We start from the raw sequence: 26,626 nt of genomic DNA, 5'->3' as shown, positions 1-26,626 counted from the left end.
CAAAAAACTAATTACCAGAACTTCATTGCACAAACTACATGTAAATAAACAGTGATCTTTAACAGTTAAATAACGCGCGCCAAATTTTTTGCGAAAAAAACTAGACACTTCCACACAAAACCCAAACAAATACCATTTTTCTTTTTCTTAATATCAGATTGAAGCATTATCATTATTTTTCCCCTATCTAAATATATTGTAGACTCTATACCTAATCTTAATACTTAGCATGGCGGACCGGAAATCTATAAAGTATCTTAATACATGGGGTCCACCATGCCCCCCCCAATTTTAGCCTCATTATCTATCACTCTAAAGAGTCATTTTTAAATTCTACAATGGTTTTGCGAGATCTTAAAAAATATACACCTCTCAAACTGGAGACGCTTGATTTATTGCGGAACAATAAAACATAATTAAAAATCTTTTTGATACTCAACGATGCCTGTGACGAAAAAATTTAAACAACTGAAGGAACTAACGGGGAAGAACTAATTTGTGATTTGATAACTTCTCTTGACCCCGAACAAAGGTTCATTGATATCGAGCGCGAAAAATTATCATTACAAAACCGAATTGTGCATTTTCTGAATTGTAAGCCAATTTCGCAACCAGCCAAAATCAGATTTGTCATGTAACCCGAAACATCGCTACTTTAATTTGATATTCTATGCTGTTTTGGGTTCCACGGACAAATAGTTAAAACACTGTATTGCTCATAATTGCTCCAAAAACAGGCAAATTTGCGGAATCCGCAACAACCATTGTGGAATCCTCAACAAATTTTGCGATTTCCGGAATACTTCGTGAAATCCATGAGCAGATCCTAGTATATGTGTTATTTAAACTTAGGCTGTCGCAGAATCCGCAACTGTAACTGGAATCTGCAAATGCTAAGCGGAACCCGCAAAATGTCAGCGAACAAAAAACAAACTGTGGGCGGATTCCGCAAATTCTAAGCGGAATCTGCATATATTTGGGGAATCCACTTAAATTTGCGGGATCCGCTTGTATTTGCGGAATCCGGAACAACTACGCAATTCGTTCGAACCGGAGTCCCCAGCAAAACTGATATGCCGACAAAATTTACGTTACTGGTATTTTTACGCGGAATCTATGGAAACTTTGTAGGTGGAATCCACTTACGTTTTGGGAAATGTTTAAAGAGTTGTTTCTGGAATCCAGGAAAATACAGACACAAAATGGTGCGCATATCCAGTGCACAGTTTGATCTCGTAATGAAAGGACCCAATTGTTCTATGCAGGAGTCGTAGGCAAATGTCATAACAAAAGTGTGAAGTATGATTGTTTTGTTGTTCCGATCATTAAAATTTTGGTTTTGAGTATATTTTAATTTTTTCCTTTTTTTCAGCTCAATTTGAGGTACCAAAAAATAATCATCGGAATGGGTCGACTGATATGTCATTTTTTTGAGCTCTTTCATCCATTTTTCCAAAAATCAACTTTTCACAAATTAATTTTATTGATTTTCAGATTAATTTTGAGCGATTAAGGCGATTTCTTAGCGAATTCTTAGAACTATTTTCTTTAGGCGCAAATGCAAATTTGATCACATTACGGAAAATTTTTCAGAATATAATATTGATACCGTTTTTGAATTGTTTCTAGATACTGTTTTTCAAGAAGTTATTTATCAAATACTCGGTAAATCGCCATTAAAATTTTTGGATTTTAATCAAATAAATAACTGTAGGCAAACACGTGCCCGTAGCTTGAGAAAGCTACGTTCAAAATCTGTTAAATTTAACTGCTTGTTAAAATCGGCTAGCGTTAAAGTGCTCAAGTTTTGCAATTCTTTTTCGGCGAATAATCTTTTTCCGTTGAACTTGAAAGTTATGTCAAAATCTCAATTGAGCTCATAAGTACAAAACACTAAACGTAATTTTGTTTCAGACAATTTTGAATTACTTCACTGGATATTTCACAAGTGATCTAAATCCTGCTTTTTTTCTCCTCAACTTATTCTGTAAAAGTCTACCTTGTGGGACGTCTCCTCGAGGGGCCTCAGGGCCCGTGAGTCGATCCCTGTGAGTATCTTATGTCTGAATAAATGTACTCACTAAATAATTCAAGCTTCAAACAAAGATTAACGTCGTTATATGAAATTTTTAGGCTATGAAATTGTAATTTTACTAAAATAAAAGCTTTTTTTTTATCTTTTTGGGCAAAAACCTTACTCAAATTGGCGCCTCCTTGTCAAATAAGTTTTCCAAAACATTTTAGGGCTACCTCGAAAAATCACCTTTTTTTAAATTTTCTGCAATTTTCCTTTTGACAAATGATTTCCATTATTCCTAGTTCACTTACTTTCTATACTTTTGAATTTTTTATAATCAAATTGCATACAAACAATGACTTAAATTTGAAAAAAAAAATCTTTTTGAAGTTTTTTTTGAATGATATGGTCGGAACATTCTGTGCTACTGCCACAGCAACCGGCTATTCTTGCGATTAGTTGGTTTTCGTTTGATAGTGAAAATCCAGTTTTGTGTAGCAGTTTGCTTGTTTCTCTTTATGCATTGATTCGCATATTACTTTTGAGCGTATTGATTTATTTGAGTGTTGAATTTCCTTATGGCTGCGAAATTCTCCCGGCGTTTGCCAATTCACTTACTTTCATTTTTTGTAATTTAGGTGAAGGTGGTGACTTCACGTGTTACCTATGTGGAAAAGGTGGAACGCTCGAACGAATTCCTGAATTCAGTGGGATTGAGGGGTGTGCCTCAAAGGATGGAGGCTACAAGTACGAAGAACTAATCGAGGTACTCCACTCTGTAGAAAAAGAAAACGCTTTGAGACCGATAAAGTTGGATAATTGGAGGCTACCATCTAGAAAAGAAATGATATCGCAAAGCATTCAGGGCAAATATCTTTACAGTATCTTTAACAATTCATATACCGACCAGTCAGTAGTGGGTATAAGTGGTACCTGGGAACAAGTCCGCGGTGTTATCCAGAACAGATACAATAACAAAAACTGCAAAGAGCGATTTGTTTATTCTCTTCAAGCTGATTCAGAAACTGATATTTTTTATGTTATCATGGTGTCAGATTTCGGGAGTGAACAGATAATTGTGACATTTGAGAACACGTATGATGTGGTGGCTCCCAAAGACTTCAAGATCACCAGTTGCACTTCAGCTGGTGGGAAATATCAACTGGTTCTCACGAAAGGAGCAGAATCCCAATTGCTAAGACTCAAATTGTGCTTGCCAAGGTAAATAGTTTTTTTATGAAATAGTTGATTATAATGGATTATATCGGCAAAAAACTTCACCCATATAGATAATCGACCCATTCAACTATGAAAATAGATTTTTAGGGGATTATAATCGAATATTTTCAATATTTAAAAAATCTTTATAATCGATTATTTTGACAAAATAATCAATTTTTATGGGCCACAAAAATCCATGAAAAACTTTTTTTTCTGCAAAAAATTGTTTACAGCTAATTGAACTCTTGAAACATATGGATGAGTATTTTGGACAGTTGCATCAAAATGACACCAAATTGTTAAAAAATCAACGTTCTGCAAATTTAGAACTCGAACAAACACGTTCCCTAAGAAACGCAAAAAGTTTGTTATTACTTTTGTTATTTTATGTCTACTGACTATAAAATGACATTATAATCGATTATTATCCATGAAAGTGGACAAGAAGTGCAAACATTCAACAAGAATGAAAATAATGCATTTTCCTCAGGGCGCAATAAGAAGGGTCTCACTAGTATCTGCTACAACAAAAGTAAAAAAGAGTATTTGGCAGTGACCGCTGATATTTGGAAACGGTGGTATGCGTTTTCTGATCCGACGAAACAAGCGGAATACCAATGGTTCTCTTCATGGAAACACGCTAAGATGGGGCTTAGTGTTTTGACGGATGATGCCGATATTATTTTCAGTGATCCAACGGACGGAAGTTTCTTGTGTGTTGCTAATTATTTTACAGTTCTTCCTAGTCTCCTATCAACGGAGACTTGTCTGAGCTGCTACAAGCTTCAATGAAAGTTCAATTGCCTGTAAAAAAACTGCGAACTTCCAATATGACTGAAGCGCCACGCAAAATCATCGATACTAAAATTAATCATCGGACTGCGTTGAGTTATCAATCAAATTCAAGCATTTTTAGTCGTGATTCGAACCAATTTAAAATATTTCCGAAGTTTTTTTCCAGTCTCGTGAAAAACTGGTATCAATTTTTTTTTGATTTTTTGTCTAATATCTTAATTTGAGCGAATGAAGCAAGCTTACTCAGCTGAATTATGCCTAATTTAAGACCTTAAAACTTAAATTACGGCAGCTAAAACTAGCTTTTGGAGTTTTTTAGCTTCTTCATTAAATTAGGGCAGCTAAAACTAGCTTTTGGAGTTTTTTTAGCTTCTTCATTAAATTAGGGCAGCTAAAACTAGCTTTTGGAGTTTTTTAGCTTCTTCATTTTTATCTCAAAGTGGACTTGAGTCAGAAATAGTTTGAGCCAAGCTCGATACTGAGTGAAACCTAGAAAATTATTTGCCAAAAAAAAATTATAAGATGATGTTTGCAAAAAATGTTGTGCCTTGTTCAATTGTTGCCTCAGCTAATGTAGAAAGACTAATCGATGTCACGTTGCATCATCTTAAATCTCAAAAAATAATGTTTTTTTTTTGCAGAATGATTGAACACAGAAACTACCTCGCATTGTGAATTATGTCACCACAAGGTTTGCATTTTGTCCATAATGGCACATCATATCATTATATGTAATAAGACTCATCATGGTCCAGTTACACCCCTTGATAACTCATTAACTGTTGATTTTTCAAAAAAAGTAGTGAACATCAGGATCATATTATATCATCAATGAGACTCATCGTTATATATCATTTTAAGTCTTAGAAACAGTAAATGTTTTTACTAAAGTAATTAACATGACAGTTGCTCAGAATTTAAACCTAACTAATAACTTAAGTCTAACAAATATGCATTGATCATAATATGTAGTATGCTTCATCAGGGTCATGCTACAGCATTTTAAATCTCAAAAAATCTTAACTTTGCAAAAACGGACATGAAAACAGAAATCATTCAGAATCGAAAAATTTTATCATAAAATGCAGTCTTCGGGTTTTGCCTCATCATATGCATTAAGAATAATCAAGATCAGGTTACATCAAATTATATCTCAAAAACAACTAATGTTTGATCTTTGTTAAGGAGCTAAAGGTTAATGCATCCAAAACTTAATCTCAGGATTTTTGAATTGTGTAAGTCTTGCCTCATCATATGTAGTATGACTCATCAAGGTCAAATTACATCACCTATTAGCTCATTAATGGTTAATTTTTTAACTATGGTTATGCATATAGAAACAGTGACGCTGCAAAAATTTAGTTTAAAATTTTTGTGATGACGAGTTTCCGCATCATCGCCTGTTTTATGATTCATCAAGGTCATGTTACAACATTTTCTAACTCTCTAACATATTTATTTTTTTAACTATAGGTATGAAAAAAATGTTAAGCATCAAAATTGTCTTCAAAAATTTATACATGGTTCAATTTTAGCCTGCATCTATGCATTATTACTCATCAAATTCATGTTAATCTATCCATATCTCAACAAAAGCTAAAATTCCAACAATAACCTGAACAGGACTCAAAAAATTTTTATGAAATGTTCAAGTTTTCCCTCACCCTTAAAAATACAACTTATATTTTTTGAGTTACTTCATCTTATATTACAACAAATGGGTCTTTTTATCGCCGAGATGCTTCGATGATAAATGCCTCGATCTACCCATGACTTGGTAACCGTACTACCAGCTGTGACTCAGAAGATTCATGGTGTTACCAACAACTTCAAACAGGTGATTCTAATCGCCTTCTTGTCGAGCATCTACAACAGACTGAACAAATTTGTTCAAAATTTCCTACGCGTGTAATTTAAAAAAATACTTTTTGGGCATCGAAATCCAAGTCTAAATAAGAAATTAAGAAGGTGTTGATGATTGTGCCATTTTTGATGATTGTGTTGATGATTTTGTTGATGATTAGCTTCAGCTGTGGATTTGTGGGAAAATTCTTCTCCTTGGCAAAGTGTTTCAGGTATTCTCCAATATTAGTTCGGCCAATGTCAATATTTTTGGAAATTGAAGGAAAACTGAAAACTTAGTTTTCAATACGTCACTATTCATCAAATCACATTGAACCTGGTCAAAACTAGATCTGCTCAAATACCAAGTAGTAGATGGAGATGTTTAATTAGGAAAATTTGCATTGATTTTATTCTTGACTGTGGAATTTTTTTTACCAAACTGTGGAATTTGATAGTATATAAGTCAATCCTTCTGCATTTTCTCATACGAATCCTTATCCTCTTCAAAAACGGGTACAATATATGATTTGTCGTTTTATCTAGACAAACACTTGCAATATTTGAAGCATGCAAGCCAATTTCCACATTTCGATTTCTTTCATCTCATAAGACTCATTCAATTTTTGCGTAGAATAAGATTTTTCTTGTTATAGCATTGTGTTAAAATTTTGACATGCTTGCAATTTGCAATGCTTTTTTTCAATTAAAGTCACTTTTAACAAGTATCTGGTAATCACGAAAATTTCTATCAGGTGGGTTGCTCTTCTTAACCTAGAAAAAGGATTTTTATGCTGACAATTCGGTACAATCAAGTTTGTTCAGACTTCCAAACCATTGGTAGGGAAAAGTGATTTGGTTTCGCTATCTTTACAGTCTTTCGGAATTGAATCCTAGGTTGTTGTTCTTCTCAAAAAGTTCCTTAATTCGATACAAAAATTGTGCATCATCATTTTGATAAAAAAAATAGTTTGATTAGCTAATAACTGTTGACTCTACTTCTTCCTTGCAGGTAAGATACAATATTAAATAACACTTGATAAGTTTTCAATAAAATATTCGATTATTGATTCCAAAAACAGGTTGAGCTTTAACATAGCGTAATAAGTGTGATTGCAAATTAACCAGCGCGTTTTTCTGAAATACCAGGAATTCTACTTATAGTTCTCTCATCATTTCATTGAAGTTTTTTCGACTCGATCATCGATGGTGTTCTCATTTTCTTGTTACCGTGGATAGATACCATGTTTAAGGTAACCTTCTTGAAAAGACACTGAAATGAAGATAAATGGTTGCTTGAAGGGTACAGAACGCGAAGAAGAAAGAGTTCTTGATATTATCTTCAATGATTAATGGTTATTGTTAATTAAATCCAAAATCCATCAATTATCAAACAGTAAATGTCTAAAACGCTACAATTATCAATGAAAGGTGATTTGCTGTTAAAAAAGACTGCAGTCAGTGAACACAGTTGTTCAAGTCAAACTCTCATCCAATTAAGTTATTCTGATCAAACTAATTGAAATGTCAAAAACATTCGATGTTACACATCAAGTTGCAAAGCACTTTCTAACAAATTATTCTTCAAACAACAATCTTTGTTTGCGTCAAAAACCTGATTCAAGTAATTGTTCTTCAAATTTTTGCAAAACTTCCGTTTATTTGTCGAATGGAAAGCATACTCTGCTGGAATAATTTTAAGTTGTGTTGTCTCGTAGATAAACTTCTCTATTCAAAAAGTAGAATCAGTAGTATGAAATTAAGCAGGAAAAGTTTTAAGGCAAAGAACTTCAGTGTTTGCAAACGCCAGAGTCGATGTTTTGTCTGCACAGATTAGCCAGAAGCAATATTTGATTCAAAGTTTTTCATAAACTAAATGGTGATTAAAACAAAACGGGTTGCTGTGCAAGAAACATGAAAACTCCCATCAAAGTTTCGATTTTAAACATAGAGAAAGTTATAAACTGTTTTACTGAGCATCCTCCATTCAATCCAGGGCAATTTTTCTGTAGGGTTACTTTTATCAACAATTAAGATTATAGCGTAAAAGTAGAGCTTGCAAAGTCATTCTTTAGTCCAAAAAACCGTCAACAATTTCTAGCACAAAAAGCAGTAAAACACTCAGAACCAAAAAGCCTGTCGCAGACAATGAAAGAAAACGGGCAGCGCAAAAAACCAAACGGAATGAACAAAAAGAAAATAAAAAATCCGAATAATACGGATCATTTAAAAACAATTCTGATTCTGCAGCGACAAAAAGGACGTAGACAGAAAAAGCCAATCAACAGCAGCTGAAGACAACCAACAAAAAAATAAACCTTCAAGAAAATATCCAGAACTGTTTGGTAGAGTAAAGAAACTAAAAGACGCAACAAAATTTCACGAAGGAAAGCGGTACATTATTCACAAACAGAGCCCTGCATATTCAAAATTTTGAACAGTTTGTTGAAAAACACCGCGTCTGAAACTGATAGTTTGTGACACAGAAAAAAAATAGTCAGTTGACCTTTCTTACATTGATAAACTATCAGATTACACCAGAGATGAAAAAAAGTCTTTTGGTTGCAATGGGTTGCATGTTTCACCATCTACGTATGCAGCTATTAAAACCAAACTAAAGCACCGCAAAAAATTGAAAAAAAAACAGCCAAAAAAATCTGTGGAGATAAAGTCTTAAGTGTGTTTTAAAACTTTATATGTGAAAGAAAGCCTCGAACTTTTTACAACAGAGAGTGAAAAAAGTCCGTTTCTGCGGGAAGTAACGTTCAATCACTAAAAAATTTGATATATAGATATTGAAGGACAAATATACTTACTGTTCCATCGATAAGCTTCAAGAGTTTGTCATCACAAGAAACTTGATAACAAACAGTGGCATCAAATTAGCTCTTAATGAGGTGACAAAGAGCACGTTGCACAACAAATTGCATTGTTGAACGGAACATTTATTGAAACTAGTTTGTCGACCACAACTCTAACTTTGCGATGTTGTTAGAATAGCCAAAACTGATGTCCAATTCGGAAAAGGATATAAGCAATCTTTCACTGGCGAAAGTTTTGAAATGGAACCTGCTAACAGAGGAACCTGCACCAAGGAACCTGCTAACGTTTAATCTCAACGACGCCTAAAAGGAAACCACCGAACATAAGTTTTATGAACCCGTACTAATCAAGGTATTAGAAAAACAAGTATCAAAGTTACATTTTTTGACAACTTTAGAGGCGACAAAGATTTTTTTGCTGTTACATTGGGGTCATCGGCTACAACGAACAAATTAATTGATAACCCAGTAGCGGGTTCTAAAAAAGAAAGAAGCAAAACTATCGATCTAATCGGCAAATGGAAAATTGCATTGACAGAAATGATTTTTTTCCAAACATTTCAACAAAATAACAAGTACCAAAAAAGTCACAAATTATACACAATTAAATCAAATGTTTTCGATCAAATTGAAAAAAAATAGCAACGAAACCGGGAAAAATGATTCAACTAAAATTATTAATTATTTGTGATAAAAACTCGGCTTTTTAGATTTGGATACTCACTAACAAAAATGAACAATAAAAAAAATAAAGAAAGATCTTTTTCCTTTAACTTTTAACATGAGAAGATACTTTTTCATTCAGATAACAGCGAGTTTGGACAGACAGCTTTTCAGAATTTAAAAAAAAAACACCCTGGTCGAGGTGCTCATTTTTTGTTTCGACTTTCAAAGGCGAGCACATGTCAGTGCTCGACGGAAAAATAATAGCCAAAACAAGGGTTTGGGTGGAGCACAAACTCAAACATAGCTCGAGTACGCTCGAGCACAATTCACTACGGTCGAAGCATACCTCGAGCACGGTCGAAATATACATCGAGCACGGTCCAAAAATATCTCGAGCACGGTTGAATCATACCGTGAGCACGGTCAGCACATACATAGAGCGCGGTTGAAAGATACCTGGGGCATAGTCGGAACATACCTCGAGCACAGTCGAAACACAATTCGAGCACGGTCGAAACTTACCTCGAGCATGGTAAAACATAATTCGAACACGGTCGAAACATACCTCACATAGCCGAGCACGATGAGCAGATGAAGAACCCAATTTTTGTCAGATTGTTTGCTCGTATTTCTACGAAAAATATCTTATTTGGGTGGAACTTGGTCGAGCGTTTTAATTGTAATTTGTGGTCGAGAAGGAAGAAAATAATCTTGCTTGGTTCAAACACAGTCAAGATCTTTTGTTGGTCGATGATGGTGGATAAAATTTTTTTGCTGGTGACAAAGGAAAATATAAAAAAAAATTCCAAAAACTTAAAAACAGTTTCATTATTTCGAAACCAATTTTTGTTTGAGCCGCCTCCGTTTCTGGTGGTTTTCTAGCAAGAATTTGGCAACATGGAACAGGTTTTTTTCCTTTTCTAAATTGTGTTTGCATAGTTTGCACGTGAGCGCAAAAAAGAAAGATTCTGTCTATTTTTACCAACGGACAAAAAATGCGTGTGCTTGGGACGTCAAAGCTTTCAATCGCCACGACTTTCTAACTTAAAAAGTCAATTTTCATTTTATCATATTTTTGCACATTTGATCATTTGTTGTCAAATATGAAAAATTTTTCGTATATATTTTTGAGCAGCGAGCACTTTTTTGGAATACTGTTATTTTCACTTGAGAAGCCTATGCCAAACACAAATATTGTTGGAAATATTTTTCCTAAAAATGTTTGCTATTTTTTCTTATTAAAAGGTTGAAGCAGTCTTTGGCTGAAATGGTTTCTGCAAAGATTATTTTAACTTATTTGCCTGAAGGCGCTGTGGTTTCACGACGAAGCCTAAAATTTTTCTTTAGTGGACCAACTCAGCTTGACCTAGCTGAGATTTTGCTTTCAGTTTGAGTTATATGACTTTATATCAGAGCCATGGGAACATCTTTTACCTGCTTCACTGTGTAAACCAAGACACTGAAGCTGAACTTTTTTAAGAAGAAAAAACTTTGCAAATGTCAAAACGACTTCAATGGGCTTTTGGCTGGTGCCTGCAGCGAGTATTTAATTATGGACATCTGAAACGTTATCAGCATATTCCACTTTTTTACTTGTTGAGTTTGTGCAATAAACTCGATCCGGTCTCTGTCTCTCTCTCTCTATCTATCTGTCTAAATCAGATAAACCAGAGTCACGAGGCTCACCTTACTTTTGCTTTTTGAATAAAATTACAAATAAAGTGCATAAACACCGTTTAGATTACATCAAATTTTTGAATCAATTTTGTTGATTTATTTCAATTTTTTGACGGTTGTTAATTTCCAGTTCTGATTTCATTTCTCTATGCTGCTTGTTGCAAGCAACACTCAGTATTTTGAGATGAAAATAGAGTATACATGTTTAAGAAATTCGGAATAGGAGGTATGAAAAATGGGGATTCAAAATGTTTGATAGCTAAGTTTTCAAAAATTTATTCGACCTAAAGAGAGTTCATCCAGATAAAATCGGCTTAGTCAACCACTCCAAAACTTCGTGGCTATACCGCCTGAAATTTTTCAAAAAAATGTCGGCCAATTTTTTCTGCAATTTGAATTGCATTTGAGACTTAACACATTTTCTTCTACTTTAAGAAAATTGAAGAAAAAGCTTTAAAAATCTGCTTCCGGAGACATTGTTCAGTATCAAGTAACATATGTTATCTCTCATTGTCAAATTAGAATCAATCAAGTTATATTAAAATTTGCTGAAGGCTGGAAAACTCGCCGAATAGTTTTCGAAGTAAACACAAAACGTACAAGGACATATGACAATATCAAACTAGAGGCAGACGAAATAAAACTTAGATATATCTTAGCCGCTTTTGAATAACAGATACTTTTTACTTTTAAGATGAACGGTGGTGAGGTGATTACATCTGTGCCTATCAGTCGAAATATCGGCTGTCGAGGCCCACTTATTCCGTGCTTTTTATTTGCGGGTGAGGAAACAATATCACGAGAAGTTAAGCTAAAAAAAAGCAAATAATTCCTAACCAGTGGAACATCATCGGTTCTCTGTGAGGAACTGAACTGCATGTATGTAAACCCGGTCCCGTGTAGATGTATATTTCTTGGTAAAAACGTTGTTTTTTTTTTAAATAATTTAATAATTTTAACAATATTTTTTATAAGGAATTGGACACAAAAAGATTAACTCAACAGCTGTCATCCAATCTGTTTTCTCCTTTCTACTTGGCACAAGCAAAAATAAAAAAAGCTGGGAAGGCTGTGGGGATTTAAAGTCGATTTACCTTTGCGATAAACATGCTTTTGCAATCGGCTAATAGACTTTTTTTCTAAATAACTTTAGACACAGAATGATCCTTTGTGTAGGAATGGCAAATCTCAGACATGCTCATATTCCTGACTATGTACATGAAATCACCCTAATTTAGGTAGCGAACAGTCCAGTTCCTTTCCCGTGTTAATTTGTATTCAAAATAAATTCTTGAAAAAAGATTTTTTTTCTTAATTGAAGTTTTCGGCCTGAATTTTGTAAGTTCATTTCCAACTTTTATATAAAATTTGTTTTTTTGTTACTGTTTTTTTTGGTTTCTCATTTGGCATGGCTTTGTTTCGACTTTTGGTGAAAGTTTGTATGTTGACAAATAGTTGTTTTTCGATTAAATTGATAAATACTTTCAGCTTATATTTTAGGTTTTTTAGACTTGCGAGTGCAAATTTTTTAAAATCAAGAACAACACTTTGTTGGGTAAACAATTTTTGTTACAAAAAATTATTTTTCTTCAATTCTTCTTCATTTGAAGTCAACTTGTCTCTGCTCGAAAATGGCCGGATTTTTTCCTTTCTGTTCTTTTGTTAAATCAGTTTTCAAATTTATGGCAATTACTGGCCTAGAATGAACTTCTATCGAGACATACAAAAAAATTAAACTATAGAGGAGACATGTATTTGAATGGAATAAGCTTGAAGGATGCGCAAATTTCTTTTTTATATATTTGATTTCCGCTCTGCTATTTTTTCCTTGCATATGGAAAAATTGCATATAAATTTTAACCCAGGGCACAACAACGGGTCTCATCGAGAAGGTGAAGAGCGTGTATGTTTTTCCTTTCGTTTCTAGATAAAACGTTCTAGGTTTTTAAAACAAAGTTTTTTAAGCCATGACATAGGCAATAACGTAACTTTTTTTCCGATCCTAATGTACTAACTAACACTATAACAAAATGCAACAAAGAACATACTCCGGCAAAAGTAGAAGTCAAATGATATGAAATGAGGAAGTGGAGAAAAAATGATTATTGTGAGAAATTTAAACCAAACAGCTGCCTTTGACTATAGCTTGCTCTTTTTGCCAAGCATAAGCAAATGTGAAACAAGAATAGCCGGATGCTGCACAAGCAGCACAGAATGTCTCGACCATATTCATAGAAGAAATCTAGAATTTGTTTTTATTCTTATCTACTAATCAGGGCGGTTTTTAAAGCATGCTGTGATAGGAGACCTATTCAAAAGTGTAAAATAGTAATCAATTAGGCAAAATCGACAATATTTTTGCCAAAAAATGTCAAATAAAAAATGGAAATTTTTTTCTCCTAAAATTTCTTATTTTTTTGTACAATAATTTAATTTTTGATTTTCTAAGGATTTGATTTCCAATCAAGCGCCGAATAAAAGATCCAAGATTTTTTTTGTGGTAAAGTCAATTTTATGAGCCTAAAAACCGAAAAAACAAAATTTCCGTACAACGAATATTACCCGATCGCGTTACTCGCTGAAAATTAGTCTAAGTTTTGAGCTATTCAGATCAGTTTTTCCCGACACAGGGTTTTGCAATCGGCTACTAAACTTTTTTTCCTTAATGACTTTAGGCACAGAAAGATCAATTGTGTAGGGAGGGCAAATTTCGGACAGGCTCAATTTCTTGACTATTCACATAAAATTACCCTCAATTAGGTAGCGAACAGTGCAGCTCCTTTCCGGTGTTAGTTCGTATTCAAATTAAATTCGTGAAAAAATTTTTTTTTCGGAATTGAGGTTTTTGGCCTGATTTTTGTAGGTTCATTTCCAACTTTCTATAAAAAAAACTGTTTTTTTTTTTCTTGCTGTTTTTTTTGGTTTTTTGTGTGGCATGGATTTTGTTTTGACTCTGGTTTTTTTTACTTTTGGTGAAAGTTTGTAAATTGACAAATAGTTTCAGCTTATACTTTATGTCATAAGGAACTTATATTGCATTGCTTCGAGGGTAGAAAATCTTTTTTGACAAAACCAGGTTTTAATAGACTTGCGAGAGCAAGTGTTTTGAAATCAAGAACAAGATTTTGTTGGGTAAACAATTTTCTTACATATTTTAAATGTTCTTCAACTTTTCCTCAACCATCAAAAACTCCAGATTCCTTCCCAATTGGCCTAGAGTTAACGCTGTCGCCTTTGTGCCATCAGTTTTGGGATTCAATTTTTGGCCGGGCCATTACAAGTCGGGTTTTTCCTGTAAGCAACTTTCAATGCAAGTTCAAGTGTTGTTCTTTGTAGGTTCAGGGAGGTTGACTTCAAACTATTCAATTTTTTTAAAATCTTTTTTTTTCTGGTTTTCGTATCAATAGGTGTCTGCTAAAAAAAACTGTTGGCTCAGTTACCACACCACTGACTTTTCTTTTCCTGTGCTGTAAGGAACTTCATTTGTAGTTGAAAGTGCTAGTGTTGTTCCTTCTAGTCTTTGGTGAGACTTAACCCTGTAAAACTTCTTTATGAATTCAACTTGTCTCTGCTCAAAAATTGCCGGATTTCTTCTTTTTTGTTGATTCAGTTTTCAAATTATTGGCAATTACTGGCCTGGAATAAACTTCTATCGAGACATACAAAAATTTATTTTTCTTAATTTTAATTTTTCTCAACGCTTTGCATGTTTTCGAGTGATTCGAAGCTCTGCATTGCCTATATGTCAAATTGAGCATCATTGTTCATCCAAAAAACTATAGTAGAGACATGTATTTAATGGAACAAGCTTGAGGGATGCGCAAATTTCTTTTTTATATATTTGTTTTCGGCTCTGCTACTTTTTTCCTTGCATATAGGGGCACAACAACTGGTCTCGTCGAGGAGGTGAAGAGTGCGTAAGTTTTTACTTTTCTTTCTAGATAAAAAGTCCTAAGTTTTTAAAACAAAATTTAAAAACAAAGGACTTAAGAAATAACGTAACAATTCTTCCGATCCTAATGTACTAATTAACCCTATAACAAAGTGCAATAATGATCATATTCCAGCAAAGTTAGCATTCAAATGATATGAAATGCGGAAGTGGAGAAAAACTGATCATTGAGAAAAAAAATTGAATTTAACATGCTGCCTTTGAATATAGCCTGCTCTTTTTTGCCAAATATAATCAAACGTGAAACAATAACAGCCGGATGCTGTGCAAGCAGCACAGAATGTCTCGCACATATTCATGGAAAATTTTTAAAAAGTTTTGTGTTTTTCTTTTCTTCTAATTAGTGCTGTTTTTAAATCTTGCTGTGATAGAAGAACTATTGAGATGCGTAGAACTTTGAATTAGCAAAATCGACATCACTTTTTCCTGAAAAAATGCCAAATAAAAAATGGAAAATTTTTTTCGCATAAATTTTCTTATTTTTTTGTACAATATTTTAAGTTTTTTTTTGAGAAATTTTTGTTTCCAATCAAACGTCGAATGAAACATCTGAAAGATTTCTCCGTGGTAAAAAAAAGTTTTGTGAGCCGAGAAGCCTAAAAATGAAAACTTTTAAAGTTTTTAACTGTTCAGATCTGTTTTCCCGACACTGGAATTTTTTTGAAATTTTTTTTTTTGTCAATCGAATCACGAATTAAAATTATACATCCCTCGACCGTTTCCATTATTTATTTGTAGTACATTATTTTGCGTGGAAAAAAATTAATTACTAAAACACACTCGAATACTTAGTTCCTCCCCATTTTCAATGATCGAATCACAAAACATTGGGTGGTGCTGGGGTTTGAAGTTCTATTCCAATTTGAGCGTCACTGTTTGTCCAAAAACTATAGTGGAGTCATAAGTTTGGATGAAAGAAGAGTGAACAAAGAATGGCAGGAAGAAGAACAAATGAAGAATCATGCTCAAAATCTTTTGAGTGCGGTTGAAACTTAAATTTATCTTTCATTGCGCTAAAAACTAACATTTTTTCTTGTTTTTTGAAGATAAAAAATATTAAAAGAAGGACAATAATGCTCGACGAAACACTTTCGTCATTCCTACAAAATAAAATTTGAGGGGGGTTCCTGTAAAGTTTTGAGTTATCTTATGGCTTCCGCGGTTGAAAAACACCCTCGGTTTTAGAGGAGGCGGACAAATCGTACCCAGCTTCGGCGCATACGGTCGATGCACATAATGAACTCTTAAACTCTGAGATAGTCGAAGTATCAATTAAACTTCTCAACTAAGTTTCTCAAAGGACCCATCAAGAAAAGTTTTTAGCCATGTTTTGAATGAAAACTATCTTGGGAAACTCAAAAAACCAATTATTTAAAATAAAACTTTTCAAATCATTAACGGTTTCTGGTCTAGGTTCGTGGTATTTGGTTAAAACTGCTACTGAACCAAAAATTCAAGGTCAAGAATTCTTAGGGAGATTAGACTTCCTCCTGTGCGGTTTGATCCCAATTTCTTCTGTCTTTGCAGTGACTTAATCCCACTATCGGATGCTATCGAAAAAAATTCGTGGCTTCAAATAATTATTTCTCGATAAAAAACGTTTCGTTTGGAGATCTTAAAAGTTTCTTGCTGGTTTTGATCTTCAAAATTCCACTTTTTACTGGCCTAGTTTTCAGATTTAGACAAGCATATTTTTTCTGCCGTTACCATTTTTTCGTCAGTGGCTTTGTGCAAAGTTTCTTCCAAGTAATTGGGAAGTTTTCTAGCGCATTTTTTACCTATCGGAGCACGATACCAGCTGTCATGAAGATAACAGCTGTCATTTCAAGATAACAGCTGTCATCAGTTTCGCCTTCTCTTTTAAGCTTGGCTCCAACAACAATAAAAAGCTGGGAAGCCTGTGGGGACTTAAAGTCGATTCACCTGTGCGATAAACAGGGTTTTGCAATCGGCTACTAAACTCTTTTTCCTTAATGACTTTAGGCACAAAAAGATCAATTGTGTAGGAAGGGCAAATTTAAGACAGGCTCAGTTTCTTGACTATTCACATAAAATTACCCTCAATTAGGTAGCGAACAGTGCAGTTCCTTTCCGGTGTTAGTTGGTATTCAAATTAAATTCGTGAAAAAAATTTTTTTTTTCGGAATTGGATTTTTGGCCTGATTTTTGTAGGTTCATTTCCAACTTTCTATAAAAAAAAACTGTTTTTTTTTCTTGCTGTTTTTTTGGTTTTTTGTTTGACATGGATTTTGTTTTGACTCTGGTTTTTTTTTACTTTTGGTGAAAGTTTGTAAATTGACAAATAGTATCAGCTTATACTTTATGTCATAAGGAACTTATATTGCATTGCTTCGAGGGTAGAAAATCTTTTTTGACAAAACTAGGTTTTAATAGACTTGCGAGAGCAAATTTTTTGAAATCAAGAACAAGATTTTGTTGGGTAAACAATTTTCTTACATATTTTAAATGTTCTTCAACTTTTCCTCAACCATCAAAAACTCCAGATTCCTTCCCAATTGGCCTAGAGTTAACGCTGTCGCCTTTGTGCCATCAGTTTTGTAATTCAATTTTTGGACGGGCCATTTAGGTCGGGTTTTTGCTGTAAGCAGCTTTCAATGCAAGTGCAAGTGTTGTTCTTTGTAGGCTCAGGGAGGTTGACTTGAAACTATTCAATTTTTTTAATATCTTTTTTTTTCTGTTTTCCGTATCAATAGGTGTCTGCTCAAAAACTGTTGGCTCAGTTGCCACACCACTGACTTTTCTTTTATTGTGCTGTAAGGAACATCATTTTTAGTTGAAAGTGCTAGTGTTGTTCCTTCTAGTCTTTGGTGAGACTTAACCCTGTAAAACTTCTTTATGAAATCAACTTGTCTCTGCTCAAAAATGGCCGGATTTCTTTCTTTTTGTTGATTCAGTTTTCAATTTATTGGCAATTACTGGCCTGAAATAAACTTCTATCGAGATATACAAAAGTTTATTTTTCTTAATTTTAATTTTTCTCAACGCTTTGCATGTTTTCGAGTGATTCGAAGCTCTGCATTGCCTATATGTCAAATTGAGCATCATTGTTCATCCAAAAAACTATAGTAGAGACATGTATTTAATGGAACAAGCTTGAGGGATGCGCAAATTTCTTTTTTATATATTTGTTTTCGGCTCTGCTACTTTTTTCCTTGCATATAGGGGCACAACAACTGGTCTCGTCGAGGAGGTGAAGAGTGCGTAAGTTTTTACTTTTCTTTCTAGATAAAAAGTCCTAAGTTTTTAAAACAAAATTTAAAAACAAAGGACTTAAGAAATAACGTAACAATTCTTCCGATCCTAATGTACTAATTAACCCTATAACAAAGTGCAATAATGATCATATTCCAGCAAAGTTAGCATTCGAATGATATGAAATGCGGAAGTGGAGAGAAACTGATCATTGAGAAAAAAAACTGAATTTAACATGCTGCCTTTGACTATAGCCTGCTCTTTTTTGCCAAGTTTAATCAAACGTGAAACAATAACAGCCGGATGCTTTGTTTTGTTTTTTATCCTTTTCTTCTAATTAGTGCTGTTTTTAAATCTTGCTGTGATAGAAGAACTATTGAGATGCGTAGAACTTTGAATTAGCAAAATCGACAAAACTTTTTCCTGAAAAAATGCCAAATAAAAAATGGAAAACTTTTTTCGCATAAATTTTCTTATTTTTTTGTACAATATTTTAAGTTTTTTTTTTTAAATTTTTTGTTTCCAATCAAGCGCCGAATGAAACATCTGAAAGATTTCTCCGTGGTCAAAAAAAGTTTTGTGAGCCGAGAAGCCTAAAAACAAAATTTTTAAAGTTTTAAACTGTTCAGATCTGTTTTCCCGACACTGGGAAGTTTTTTGAAACTTTTTTTATTGTCAATCGGATCACGAATTAGAATTATACATCACTCGACCTTTTCCAATATTTGTAGTACTTTATTTTGCGTGGAAAAAAAAGAAACAACTAAAACACACTCGAATACTTAGTTCCTCCCCATTTTCTATGATCGGAAACAAAACGTTGGGTGGCGCTGGGGTTTGAAATTCTATTCCAATTTGAGCGTCACTGTTTGTCCAAAAACTATAGTGGAGTCATAAAATTGGATGGAAAAGAGTGGAGAAAGAATGGTAGGAAAAAGAACAAATGAAGAAGCATGCTCAAAATCTTTTGAGCACGGTTGAAACTTAAATTTATCTTTCACTGCGCTAAAAACTAACATTTTTCTTGTTTTTTGAAGATAAAAAATATTTAAAGAAGGACAATAAGGCTCGACGAAACACTTTCGTCATTCCTACAAAATGTAATTTGAGGGGGGTTCCTGTAAAGTTTTGAGTTATGATATGGCTTCCGCGGTTGAAAAGCACCCTATGTTTTAGAGGAGGCGCTCAAATCGTACTCAGCTTCGGTGCATACGGTCGATACACATAACGAACTCTTAAACTCTGAGATGGTCGAAGTATCAGTTAAACTTCTCGACTCCGGTTTGCTGGGACATGTCAAGGAAAGTTTTCAGCCATATTTCGAATGAAAATTATCTTAGGAAACTTAAAAAAAACAATTACTTAAAATAAAACTTTTCAAATCAAAAACGGTTTCTGGTCGAGGTTCGTGGTACTTGGTTAAAACTGCTACTGAACCAAGAGTTCAAGGTCACGTTGAGCATGTTTGAACTTGTTCCGTTCCTCAGGGAGATTAGACTTCCTTTTGTGCTATTGGATCCCAACTTCAACTGTCTTTGCAGTGACTCATTTCCACTATCGGACGCTATCGAAAAACTCCGTGGCTTCAAAGACTTATTTCTCGATAAAGTTTTTTTCTTTTGGACAGCTTCAAAGTTTCCTTGCTGATTTTGATCTTCATAATTCCGTTTTTTAGTAACCAAGCTTTGAGATTTAGACAAAGTAACTTTTGCTGCCGTTACCATTTTTTCGTCAGTGGCCTTGCGCAAAACTTCTTCGGAGTAATTGGGAAGTTTTTCCAGCTTTTTTTCACTTCCATCAATGCTTAAATGTTCATTTTGTAATCCGTGTTGGAGAACTTTTGTCAAATTTTTGCAACATTCTTCGGGTTTGTGAAACATGGTTTTGCTTTTGCTCGTTGAAGACGTAGATGTGCTCTGATTTTCTTCATTTTCATCATCCACCGAACTTTTATTTTCTTGATTATTTCGGTTTTCTCCAGTTTTGATGGCTGATTTGAACTTCTTCATTTTTGTGCTTTTAACGGGCATAATATTAGTGAAGTTCGAATACTGGCTCGAAGTCTGGGATGTTTTCCTGGCCTTTTTTGATTGGCTTCTAGAGGTTGCCGGCTGCCAACTTCTGGAACGATATCGGCTAAATTTACTCTTTGAACTAGCCTTGGACATATCTTCGGCTAACTAAATGAGTAAGAGAATGAAAGATTTTGTTAAGGTTTTACCATCACTCGTAGAAACCATCTTCAAATAATTTAACTTGGCGAACTTTTTTTATTGCTTCAAAACAAATAAATTCATTTCTAAGATATATTCGTAAGTTTTTCTTTGTTTCTATTTGATTCGACGCAATTCGAAGCCAAAATTCCGCCAACGTTTTTCGCACGTTTTTAATATTTTTTGTTTAAAAAAACGGCGGTAACTTCAAAAATATGTTTAAACTTCGTTCTTAAGTGTCATCATGTTCATATTCGAGAGCCCGTCCATAGAGCCCGTCGATTGAGCCAAAACAACTTAATGTTCCGGCCTTCGAAGAAAACGGAATACTATGCTCGGTGTGGTTTTATTTTATTCATTCAATTTTCGCCGATCGAATAATAGTTTTCGACAAAATTTATTATACCCCATTTTTTGTAAAGTGGGGGTTTGAAAAATTGCCAAGTTGGCCATGTTCTGGACTAAATTATAGGGTTTCAATATTTTCTCTTACCAAAACCTACTGCTTTGCCCTGATATTCGAGCAGTCTTGTTTGAAATTAGTACGAAACAGAACTTCACTTCTCTGTATGGCAAAACCCCTAAGTAAATAAGTTTAACAGTCTAGCTTAGATAAATAAAAAACGTTCACTGCTCGGTGTGACGGAACAGCCTAGACAAAGTTTGATTTGAAAAACCTCAACCGGTTTTCAGAGTAAAGCCACTATCAGATATACAAACAATTTTAAAAATTTTTCTTTAAAAATAATCTATTGAATCTTTTCGAAACTTTGTAGGAAAGTTACGGGTACCTTTCCAGGAAAACTAGATATGTAAAAGTTTCAAACTAGTAAAGATTTTCGTATTCAGATATCACAGAAAGGCACGTAAAAAGTGTATCATTGTGATACCTTTTCCGTCACAATTTATATTGTATTGGAAAAAGCAAAAAAAACATGTTTAAAGCTAAGAAACGCTTACTCTTTCTTTATGGTTGCCAATAATGTATCCTTTTGAACAAATTTTTTTTTGGATTGCGATTAGCAAGCAGTGTCAAATCGAAACATTGAGCTTTTACAAATTGCCTAACAAAATCACTGAGTAGGTTTGAACCAAATTTTTATTGATAACAAGGACACATATAAAAAACCCGTTGTATCCAAAAAATGTGAGTTGCGGCTTAAAGCTTCTTAACTTCGAGCTTCTACATTTTTGAAGCTCAAATAAACTATCTATTTTTGGCAAAACGGCCGTCTCCCTAGTTTGAAAGCTTTAACTGCAGATTCATAGTTTCTGTTTTAGTGCTAATTAGATTGTCGATCAGTTATCTGACAAATTGATATATTTCTTTTTCTCGCTAATTTACGTTCAACATTTTTTGTTTTATCTGTTCATATCAGCCGGCAAATATTGATTTTACACATATGCACAACAAAATCTTGATATGAACAGGTTGTTATGAGCGCGCAGCGCAAAAAATTCTGGCCAAAAACTTAAAAAATATATTATAGAGGTTTTTTCTAAAATTTCTATAATAAAGTATAAAAAAAGAGTTAGAGAAAAAGCATCGCTTATTTTAGCTTGATAAAAAACTATAGTTCTTAACTGTTTTAAGCAAATTTTATCTAGAGGGGAAACGGGGCTTTGTACCCTTTGCAAAACATCATAACCTCAATATGACTATCTAGCAGATATCAAAACGAATCAAAACCACTAAGCTTAAAGAATTGTTGCAAAAAAAACCCCAAAAATGCCAAAAATGTCACAAGTTTTTCTCCATTTGTCAGACAATTGATCAACAATTGACCGGAAATTTTTGAGACCAGAATTTTAAATTAACAAAGACTGCAAATTTTTTTTAAAAATGAATAAACATAATCAGCGCGTTACGCCTGTGTTCATGGCAATTTTATGTTCGTGTTCGTGTTCATGGAACAGCGAACAGAAAACGAATAGTTCAGGTACTTTCTAAATCTTAACCAAAATCCGCATAAATGCATTAAACGTGAATCCAATTTATTTTAAATCCAAAAAAAAATTTTGTTGACAACTGGATGATCAAAAATTTTTCACTTTGCTTATTCTTCAAAATGTTTACTTTCTAAGTAGTGATGGGCCAAATTTGATTTGATGATTCGTGAATTGAAGTTGTCGGAAATCAATAAACTTGAAAATCGTTCTTGAAAACCATAATTCTCAGTTGGCAATTCTGCAACTTGTAGAGCATAATTTTTCAATTTCAGATCCCACAAAATCGTGGAGTGAAATTTATTGCAATATGTTTCAAAAATCATATATGCGATGATTTTCAGAAGCAACTTTTTGGGGAACGGTGGTAAAGTGGTTACGTATCCGCTTCTCATTCGACAGGTCGGATGCTCGAGGCCCATCATGATCCGTGCGCGCAGCCCAGAAAAATAGCCAAAAAAATAATGCATGCAACTCTTAAACTGGAGTGTAACAGCGGTTCTCCGCTTGTATTTTGGTCTTTTTACTTTGGACGAATCGTGCAAATAAGCAATTTTGTCCAAGAGCAGTGAGAACCGAATTAAACATGTCGCTCGATCACGAGACCAAGTTGAATAGTGCTATTGAGTATTTTGTATACAAGCTAGTTTAGTTTTTTTTCGTATTGAGACCTACAACTGTGAAAAAAAGGTAATTAGGTCCCTTAAGGACAGTCAAAAGGCAATGATTACATAATTTTGTTTTCTTCTTACATTATTTCTCTAGGCAGTTAGCGGTGGCGAAATCCTTGAAATGAAATTGCAGATGCAAAGTCTCTTCGAATTAACCAATCAGATTTGAATTGTTCTAGACTTATACCAAAGTCTAGAACAAGTACTTCTAACGTCAGAGTAGCGTGCCGAGGCGGGAGACGAGGGGGCGATCGCCCATCCCCGCCCCTCAATTCTAGTTACCCAACTTTTTTAAAGGGTCTCCCCCATTTGGTATAAGTTTACCTTAACCATTTTTGGCTGTATAACCTCAAAATTTTTCTAAAGGCGCCTTTGTCGCCATTATAACTAAATTTGAAGAAGCGCGCGACAAAAAAAATCATTTTTCGGTCAATTTTTTAAAGATTTTCCGGCGCAGAAAGTTATGACAAAATAGGATCCTTATAGTCTTATCAGAGAGCTCGAAAAAAAATTGATCAACTTAAAACAAAACAAAGTCGACAAAAACTTCTGCGCACGCCGCTGATAACATCAGAAATCTAAAATTTAGTTACTGTTTCTAAAATGAGACCTCAGATTTTTTCTTTGTTTTATGCAGTGTTTTCGTAAAAATGAATACAGTAAATATCACAAAAAACAGATATCCCCCCCCAATCCGCCCAACATTTAAATACTTACTCATAATACTTAAAAATGTAGGGCAAATTTCAAAACAAGTTAGGGGGAGGATGATAACTTGATTCAATACGTGTCATGACACGAAATTGACTAAAATGCGAGTCTACATTGAAAACTGTAAGAAATTTACCTAAAAGCATACTCCCGTCTCAACTATTCAATTCAAATCTTAACTTTTTTGCTTTTTCTATTTATATCGATGAAGAGTTGACTCTTTTTGCAGTTTGGCCATTGAAACCGCTCAAAAAACTTTAAAATATTCTCATTGTTATGCATATTGGCAGTTTCCTGATATTTAAAATGGCAGGTTTTCAGGGGCGGATTTAGGGGGGGGGGGGGGGGGGGGGACCATTTTTTGCCGATCGACCCTAAAATTTTTCTAAAGGCGCCTTTGGCGCCAATATATACTAACTTTGAGGGGGAGCGCGCGCTAAAAAAACGCAATTTTTTTTGTCCAATTTTTTGAAAAGTGCCCAAAAACGGCTTTTTTGACTGTGTTTTCAAAAATTTTTGACTGTGTTTTCAAAAATTTGACAAAATAGGGGCAAAACAGTTCTTTGGGAGAGCTCGAAAAATCAATTTGGTCGACCTAAAAAAAAGGTCGTCAAAATTTTCAAATTGTTTTTGAAAATACGCCCCCCCCCCCCCCCCCCCCCCCCTCGAGAAAATCCTAGATCCGCCCCTGCAGGTTTTCTTGACCTATTTGTTTTTTCTAGCCATTTTACGACTGTGAACTAGGTATAATATAGCGATGAACGGGATATTTTTTAATGTTGTATTAAAAGCAATTTAGCAAGTTCATTCTCTAAACATTCTACAACATCAAAAATGAAAATTAACAATATTAAAAACACGTTTTTGCACATTGAGCATAGAAATGGAATTGAGCAGGTAAGTTTATTAAAAGTTTCAGTTTTCTAAATAAAAGACATTTAAAACACTAAAAGCAGTTTTCTGAGAGTATTTACGACAATTGGCAGCAATAACAGAACCCATTTTGATGCACTGAGCGTAGTTGACCTTCCACAGTGCTTTGAGTCTTCCTAAAACAAAAAATAAATCGTTTTCAGGCTATTAAAAAGAGTGAGTTTGATTTTAAAAAAATCAGGCATATTGCTACGATTGCTATTCTAGACATAACAACAAAGCTTGTAGCAGGCAAAGTCTTGAATACCCCGATTCGACCTCAGGGGTTCGACCCTCTGCCGACATAAAATGTTCCCCTTTGGTACTCTTTTAAGGCATCCAGTTTTGACACCCTAATCCAGTTTTTGCTGACCGATCTTTTTTTAGTCTTTTTTCTTTTGCTTCATAGTTTTTCTTAGTCGGTTTTTTTAAAAATCGCCTGCATCGCCCACAGTTTAGTCAAAACAGTGTATTCATATTGTCATATTGATCTCTCAAAAAATCAATTTGATTGACCTAAAAAAATTTTCGACAAATTTTTCTATTTTTGTTTTGAAAATAATCCCTCAAGAAAATCCTAGATCCCGCCCTGCCCCGATAATTTAAATGTAATTGCAAAACTTTATACAGAATTTTGAGTTAATGCAATGGCATTTTGGCATGGCATCTTTAATTATGACACCCTCTGATCGTAGTAAAGCTCTTTTTACGACTCAAGGTCGTTTTTTTTTGCGTCGAGAACTTTTACGTGGTACCACTATTGCAGCCAAAATTGGTCAGGCTCTGGTAGACTTGAAGCTTAAGGTTGTCCGCACACACAATCATTTCCATGACAGGGGATCGATTACACAATCTGCCGCTCTTGAATCGAACGCCTTGCCATGCTAATTGGAAATGCCTAAGCGGAAAGATTTGGACAACCTACCAATTGATGGAACGAGTGACACTCTGGCGGTCGCATTCTATGCTTCCTCTCCGCCAGGCGAGAGCACCTATAACAAGAAGTGAATCGGTTTCTAATTAAGTAGCACAGAATGTTCTGACCACAGTTATCTTTGAAAAAAGCTAAAATTTTTCAATAAATTTTCAATTTCAAATTCAAGAAATTTTCTTTTTCGAAATCAAAAATTTTTCATTTTCAAGTTCAAGAAATGTTCATTTTCAAATTCAATTTTTTTTATGTGGACGTTTTAACGAGTTGGAACAATATATTTTGAAAATTATTGACTTTCTGTTCATTATCGTTAGAATAGGATTTTGCGACTGAATGATCCATGACTTCATGCAATGTTTCTGCATTGCATGTGAGAATGCTTTCAAGTACAAAATGCTTTGCTGACCTCTCCATCTTCTGCGTGTATTCCTTCTTTCTCAGTCGCAAATCCATGGGCTCGCTGTTACACGTGCAGTCCTGTTTGTTCATCACTACCACGAACACTAAGTTGGTGTTCTCTATCGACTGGAACAGGTAGTCTCTGAAATACAAAAAGAAATGATGAATAAAAAAGACACTATGAATGAATAATGTTTAGGTAATTTTAATCTCAAAAAGGGAAATGAAAATCAAAACAAGAGAAAAACACAGTTCTAGAGGTTTACAGCGCTTCCGATTACAGCTAGTTTAATACCTTAGTAGATCTGCATATTACTAACAGGGGGGGGGGGGGGGGGGGGTGGGGTTAGGGTTAGGGTTCCAATAAACTGCTTTCTAAACTCGTCAAAAACCTAGAAATCTAGACTAATTTCATTTGAGACTTATATTACATGACATATCGGAGATCTCGGAAAATCAAATTGGTCAACCTAAAAAAAAGGTCAGCAAAATTTTTCAAAAAACCGAAACCCCCCCCCCCCCCCCAGAAAAAGTTCTGCGCACGTCACTGATTTGTGACCTTGATAATTATTACAAGTCACTGTTAACTATGCACATAGATATAATATGTTCAAGATTACTGCATGTAATTTAC

The 26,626-nt window shown here is 34.3% G+C and overlaps 3 protein-coding genes across 4 annotated transcripts in view; 2 read left to right on the top strand and 1 right to left on the bottom strand.

Moving 5' to 3' along the window:
* Positions 1-4,179, top strand: part of LOC134839256 (uncharacterized) — a 32,409-nt gene extending 28,230 nt beyond the window's left edge. Inside the window, exons 2-3 of the mRNA XM_063854752.1 lie at positions 2,656-3,238; positions 3,676-4,179. Coding sequence (XP_063710822.1) covers positions 2,656-3,238; positions 3,676-4,030 — 938 coding nt within the window. The 3' untranslated portion in view covers positions 4,031-4,179. The remainder of the gene's footprint in view (positions 1-2,655; positions 3,239-3,675) is intronic.
* LOC134839467 (heterogeneous nuclear ribonucleoprotein D-like-B) overlaps positions 1-26,626 on the top strand; it is a 393,489-nt gene that overhangs the window by 46,862 nt on the left and 320,001 nt on the right. The gene's annotated exons all lie outside the window — the stretch shown is intronic.
* LOC134839097 (voltage-dependent calcium channel subunit alpha-2/delta-3-like) overlaps positions 24,610-26,626 on the bottom strand; it is a gene marked incomplete at its 5' end in the record, with an annotated part of 80,159 nt that continues 78,142 nt past the window's right edge. For both annotated transcript variants that reach the window (XM_063854526.1, XM_063854527.1), the window contains 3 exon segments: positions 24,610-24,796; positions 25,585-25,651; positions 26,000-26,134. In XM_063854526.1, coding sequence (XP_063710596.1) covers positions 24,686-24,796; positions 25,585-25,651; positions 26,000-26,134 — 313 coding nt within the window.

The sequence above is a fragment of the Symsagittifera roscoffensis genome, chromosome 2 (assembly GCF_963678635.1).
Source record: "Symsagittifera roscoffensis chromosome 2, txSymRosc1.1, whole genome shotgun sequence".
Classification (NCBI taxonomy): domain Eukaryota; kingdom Metazoa; phylum Xenacoelomorpha; order Acoela; family Convolutidae; genus Symsagittifera; species Symsagittifera roscoffensis.
The sequence above is the reverse complement of the archived record's forward strand: the minus strand, read 5'-3'. Positions and strand labels throughout refer to the sequence as shown.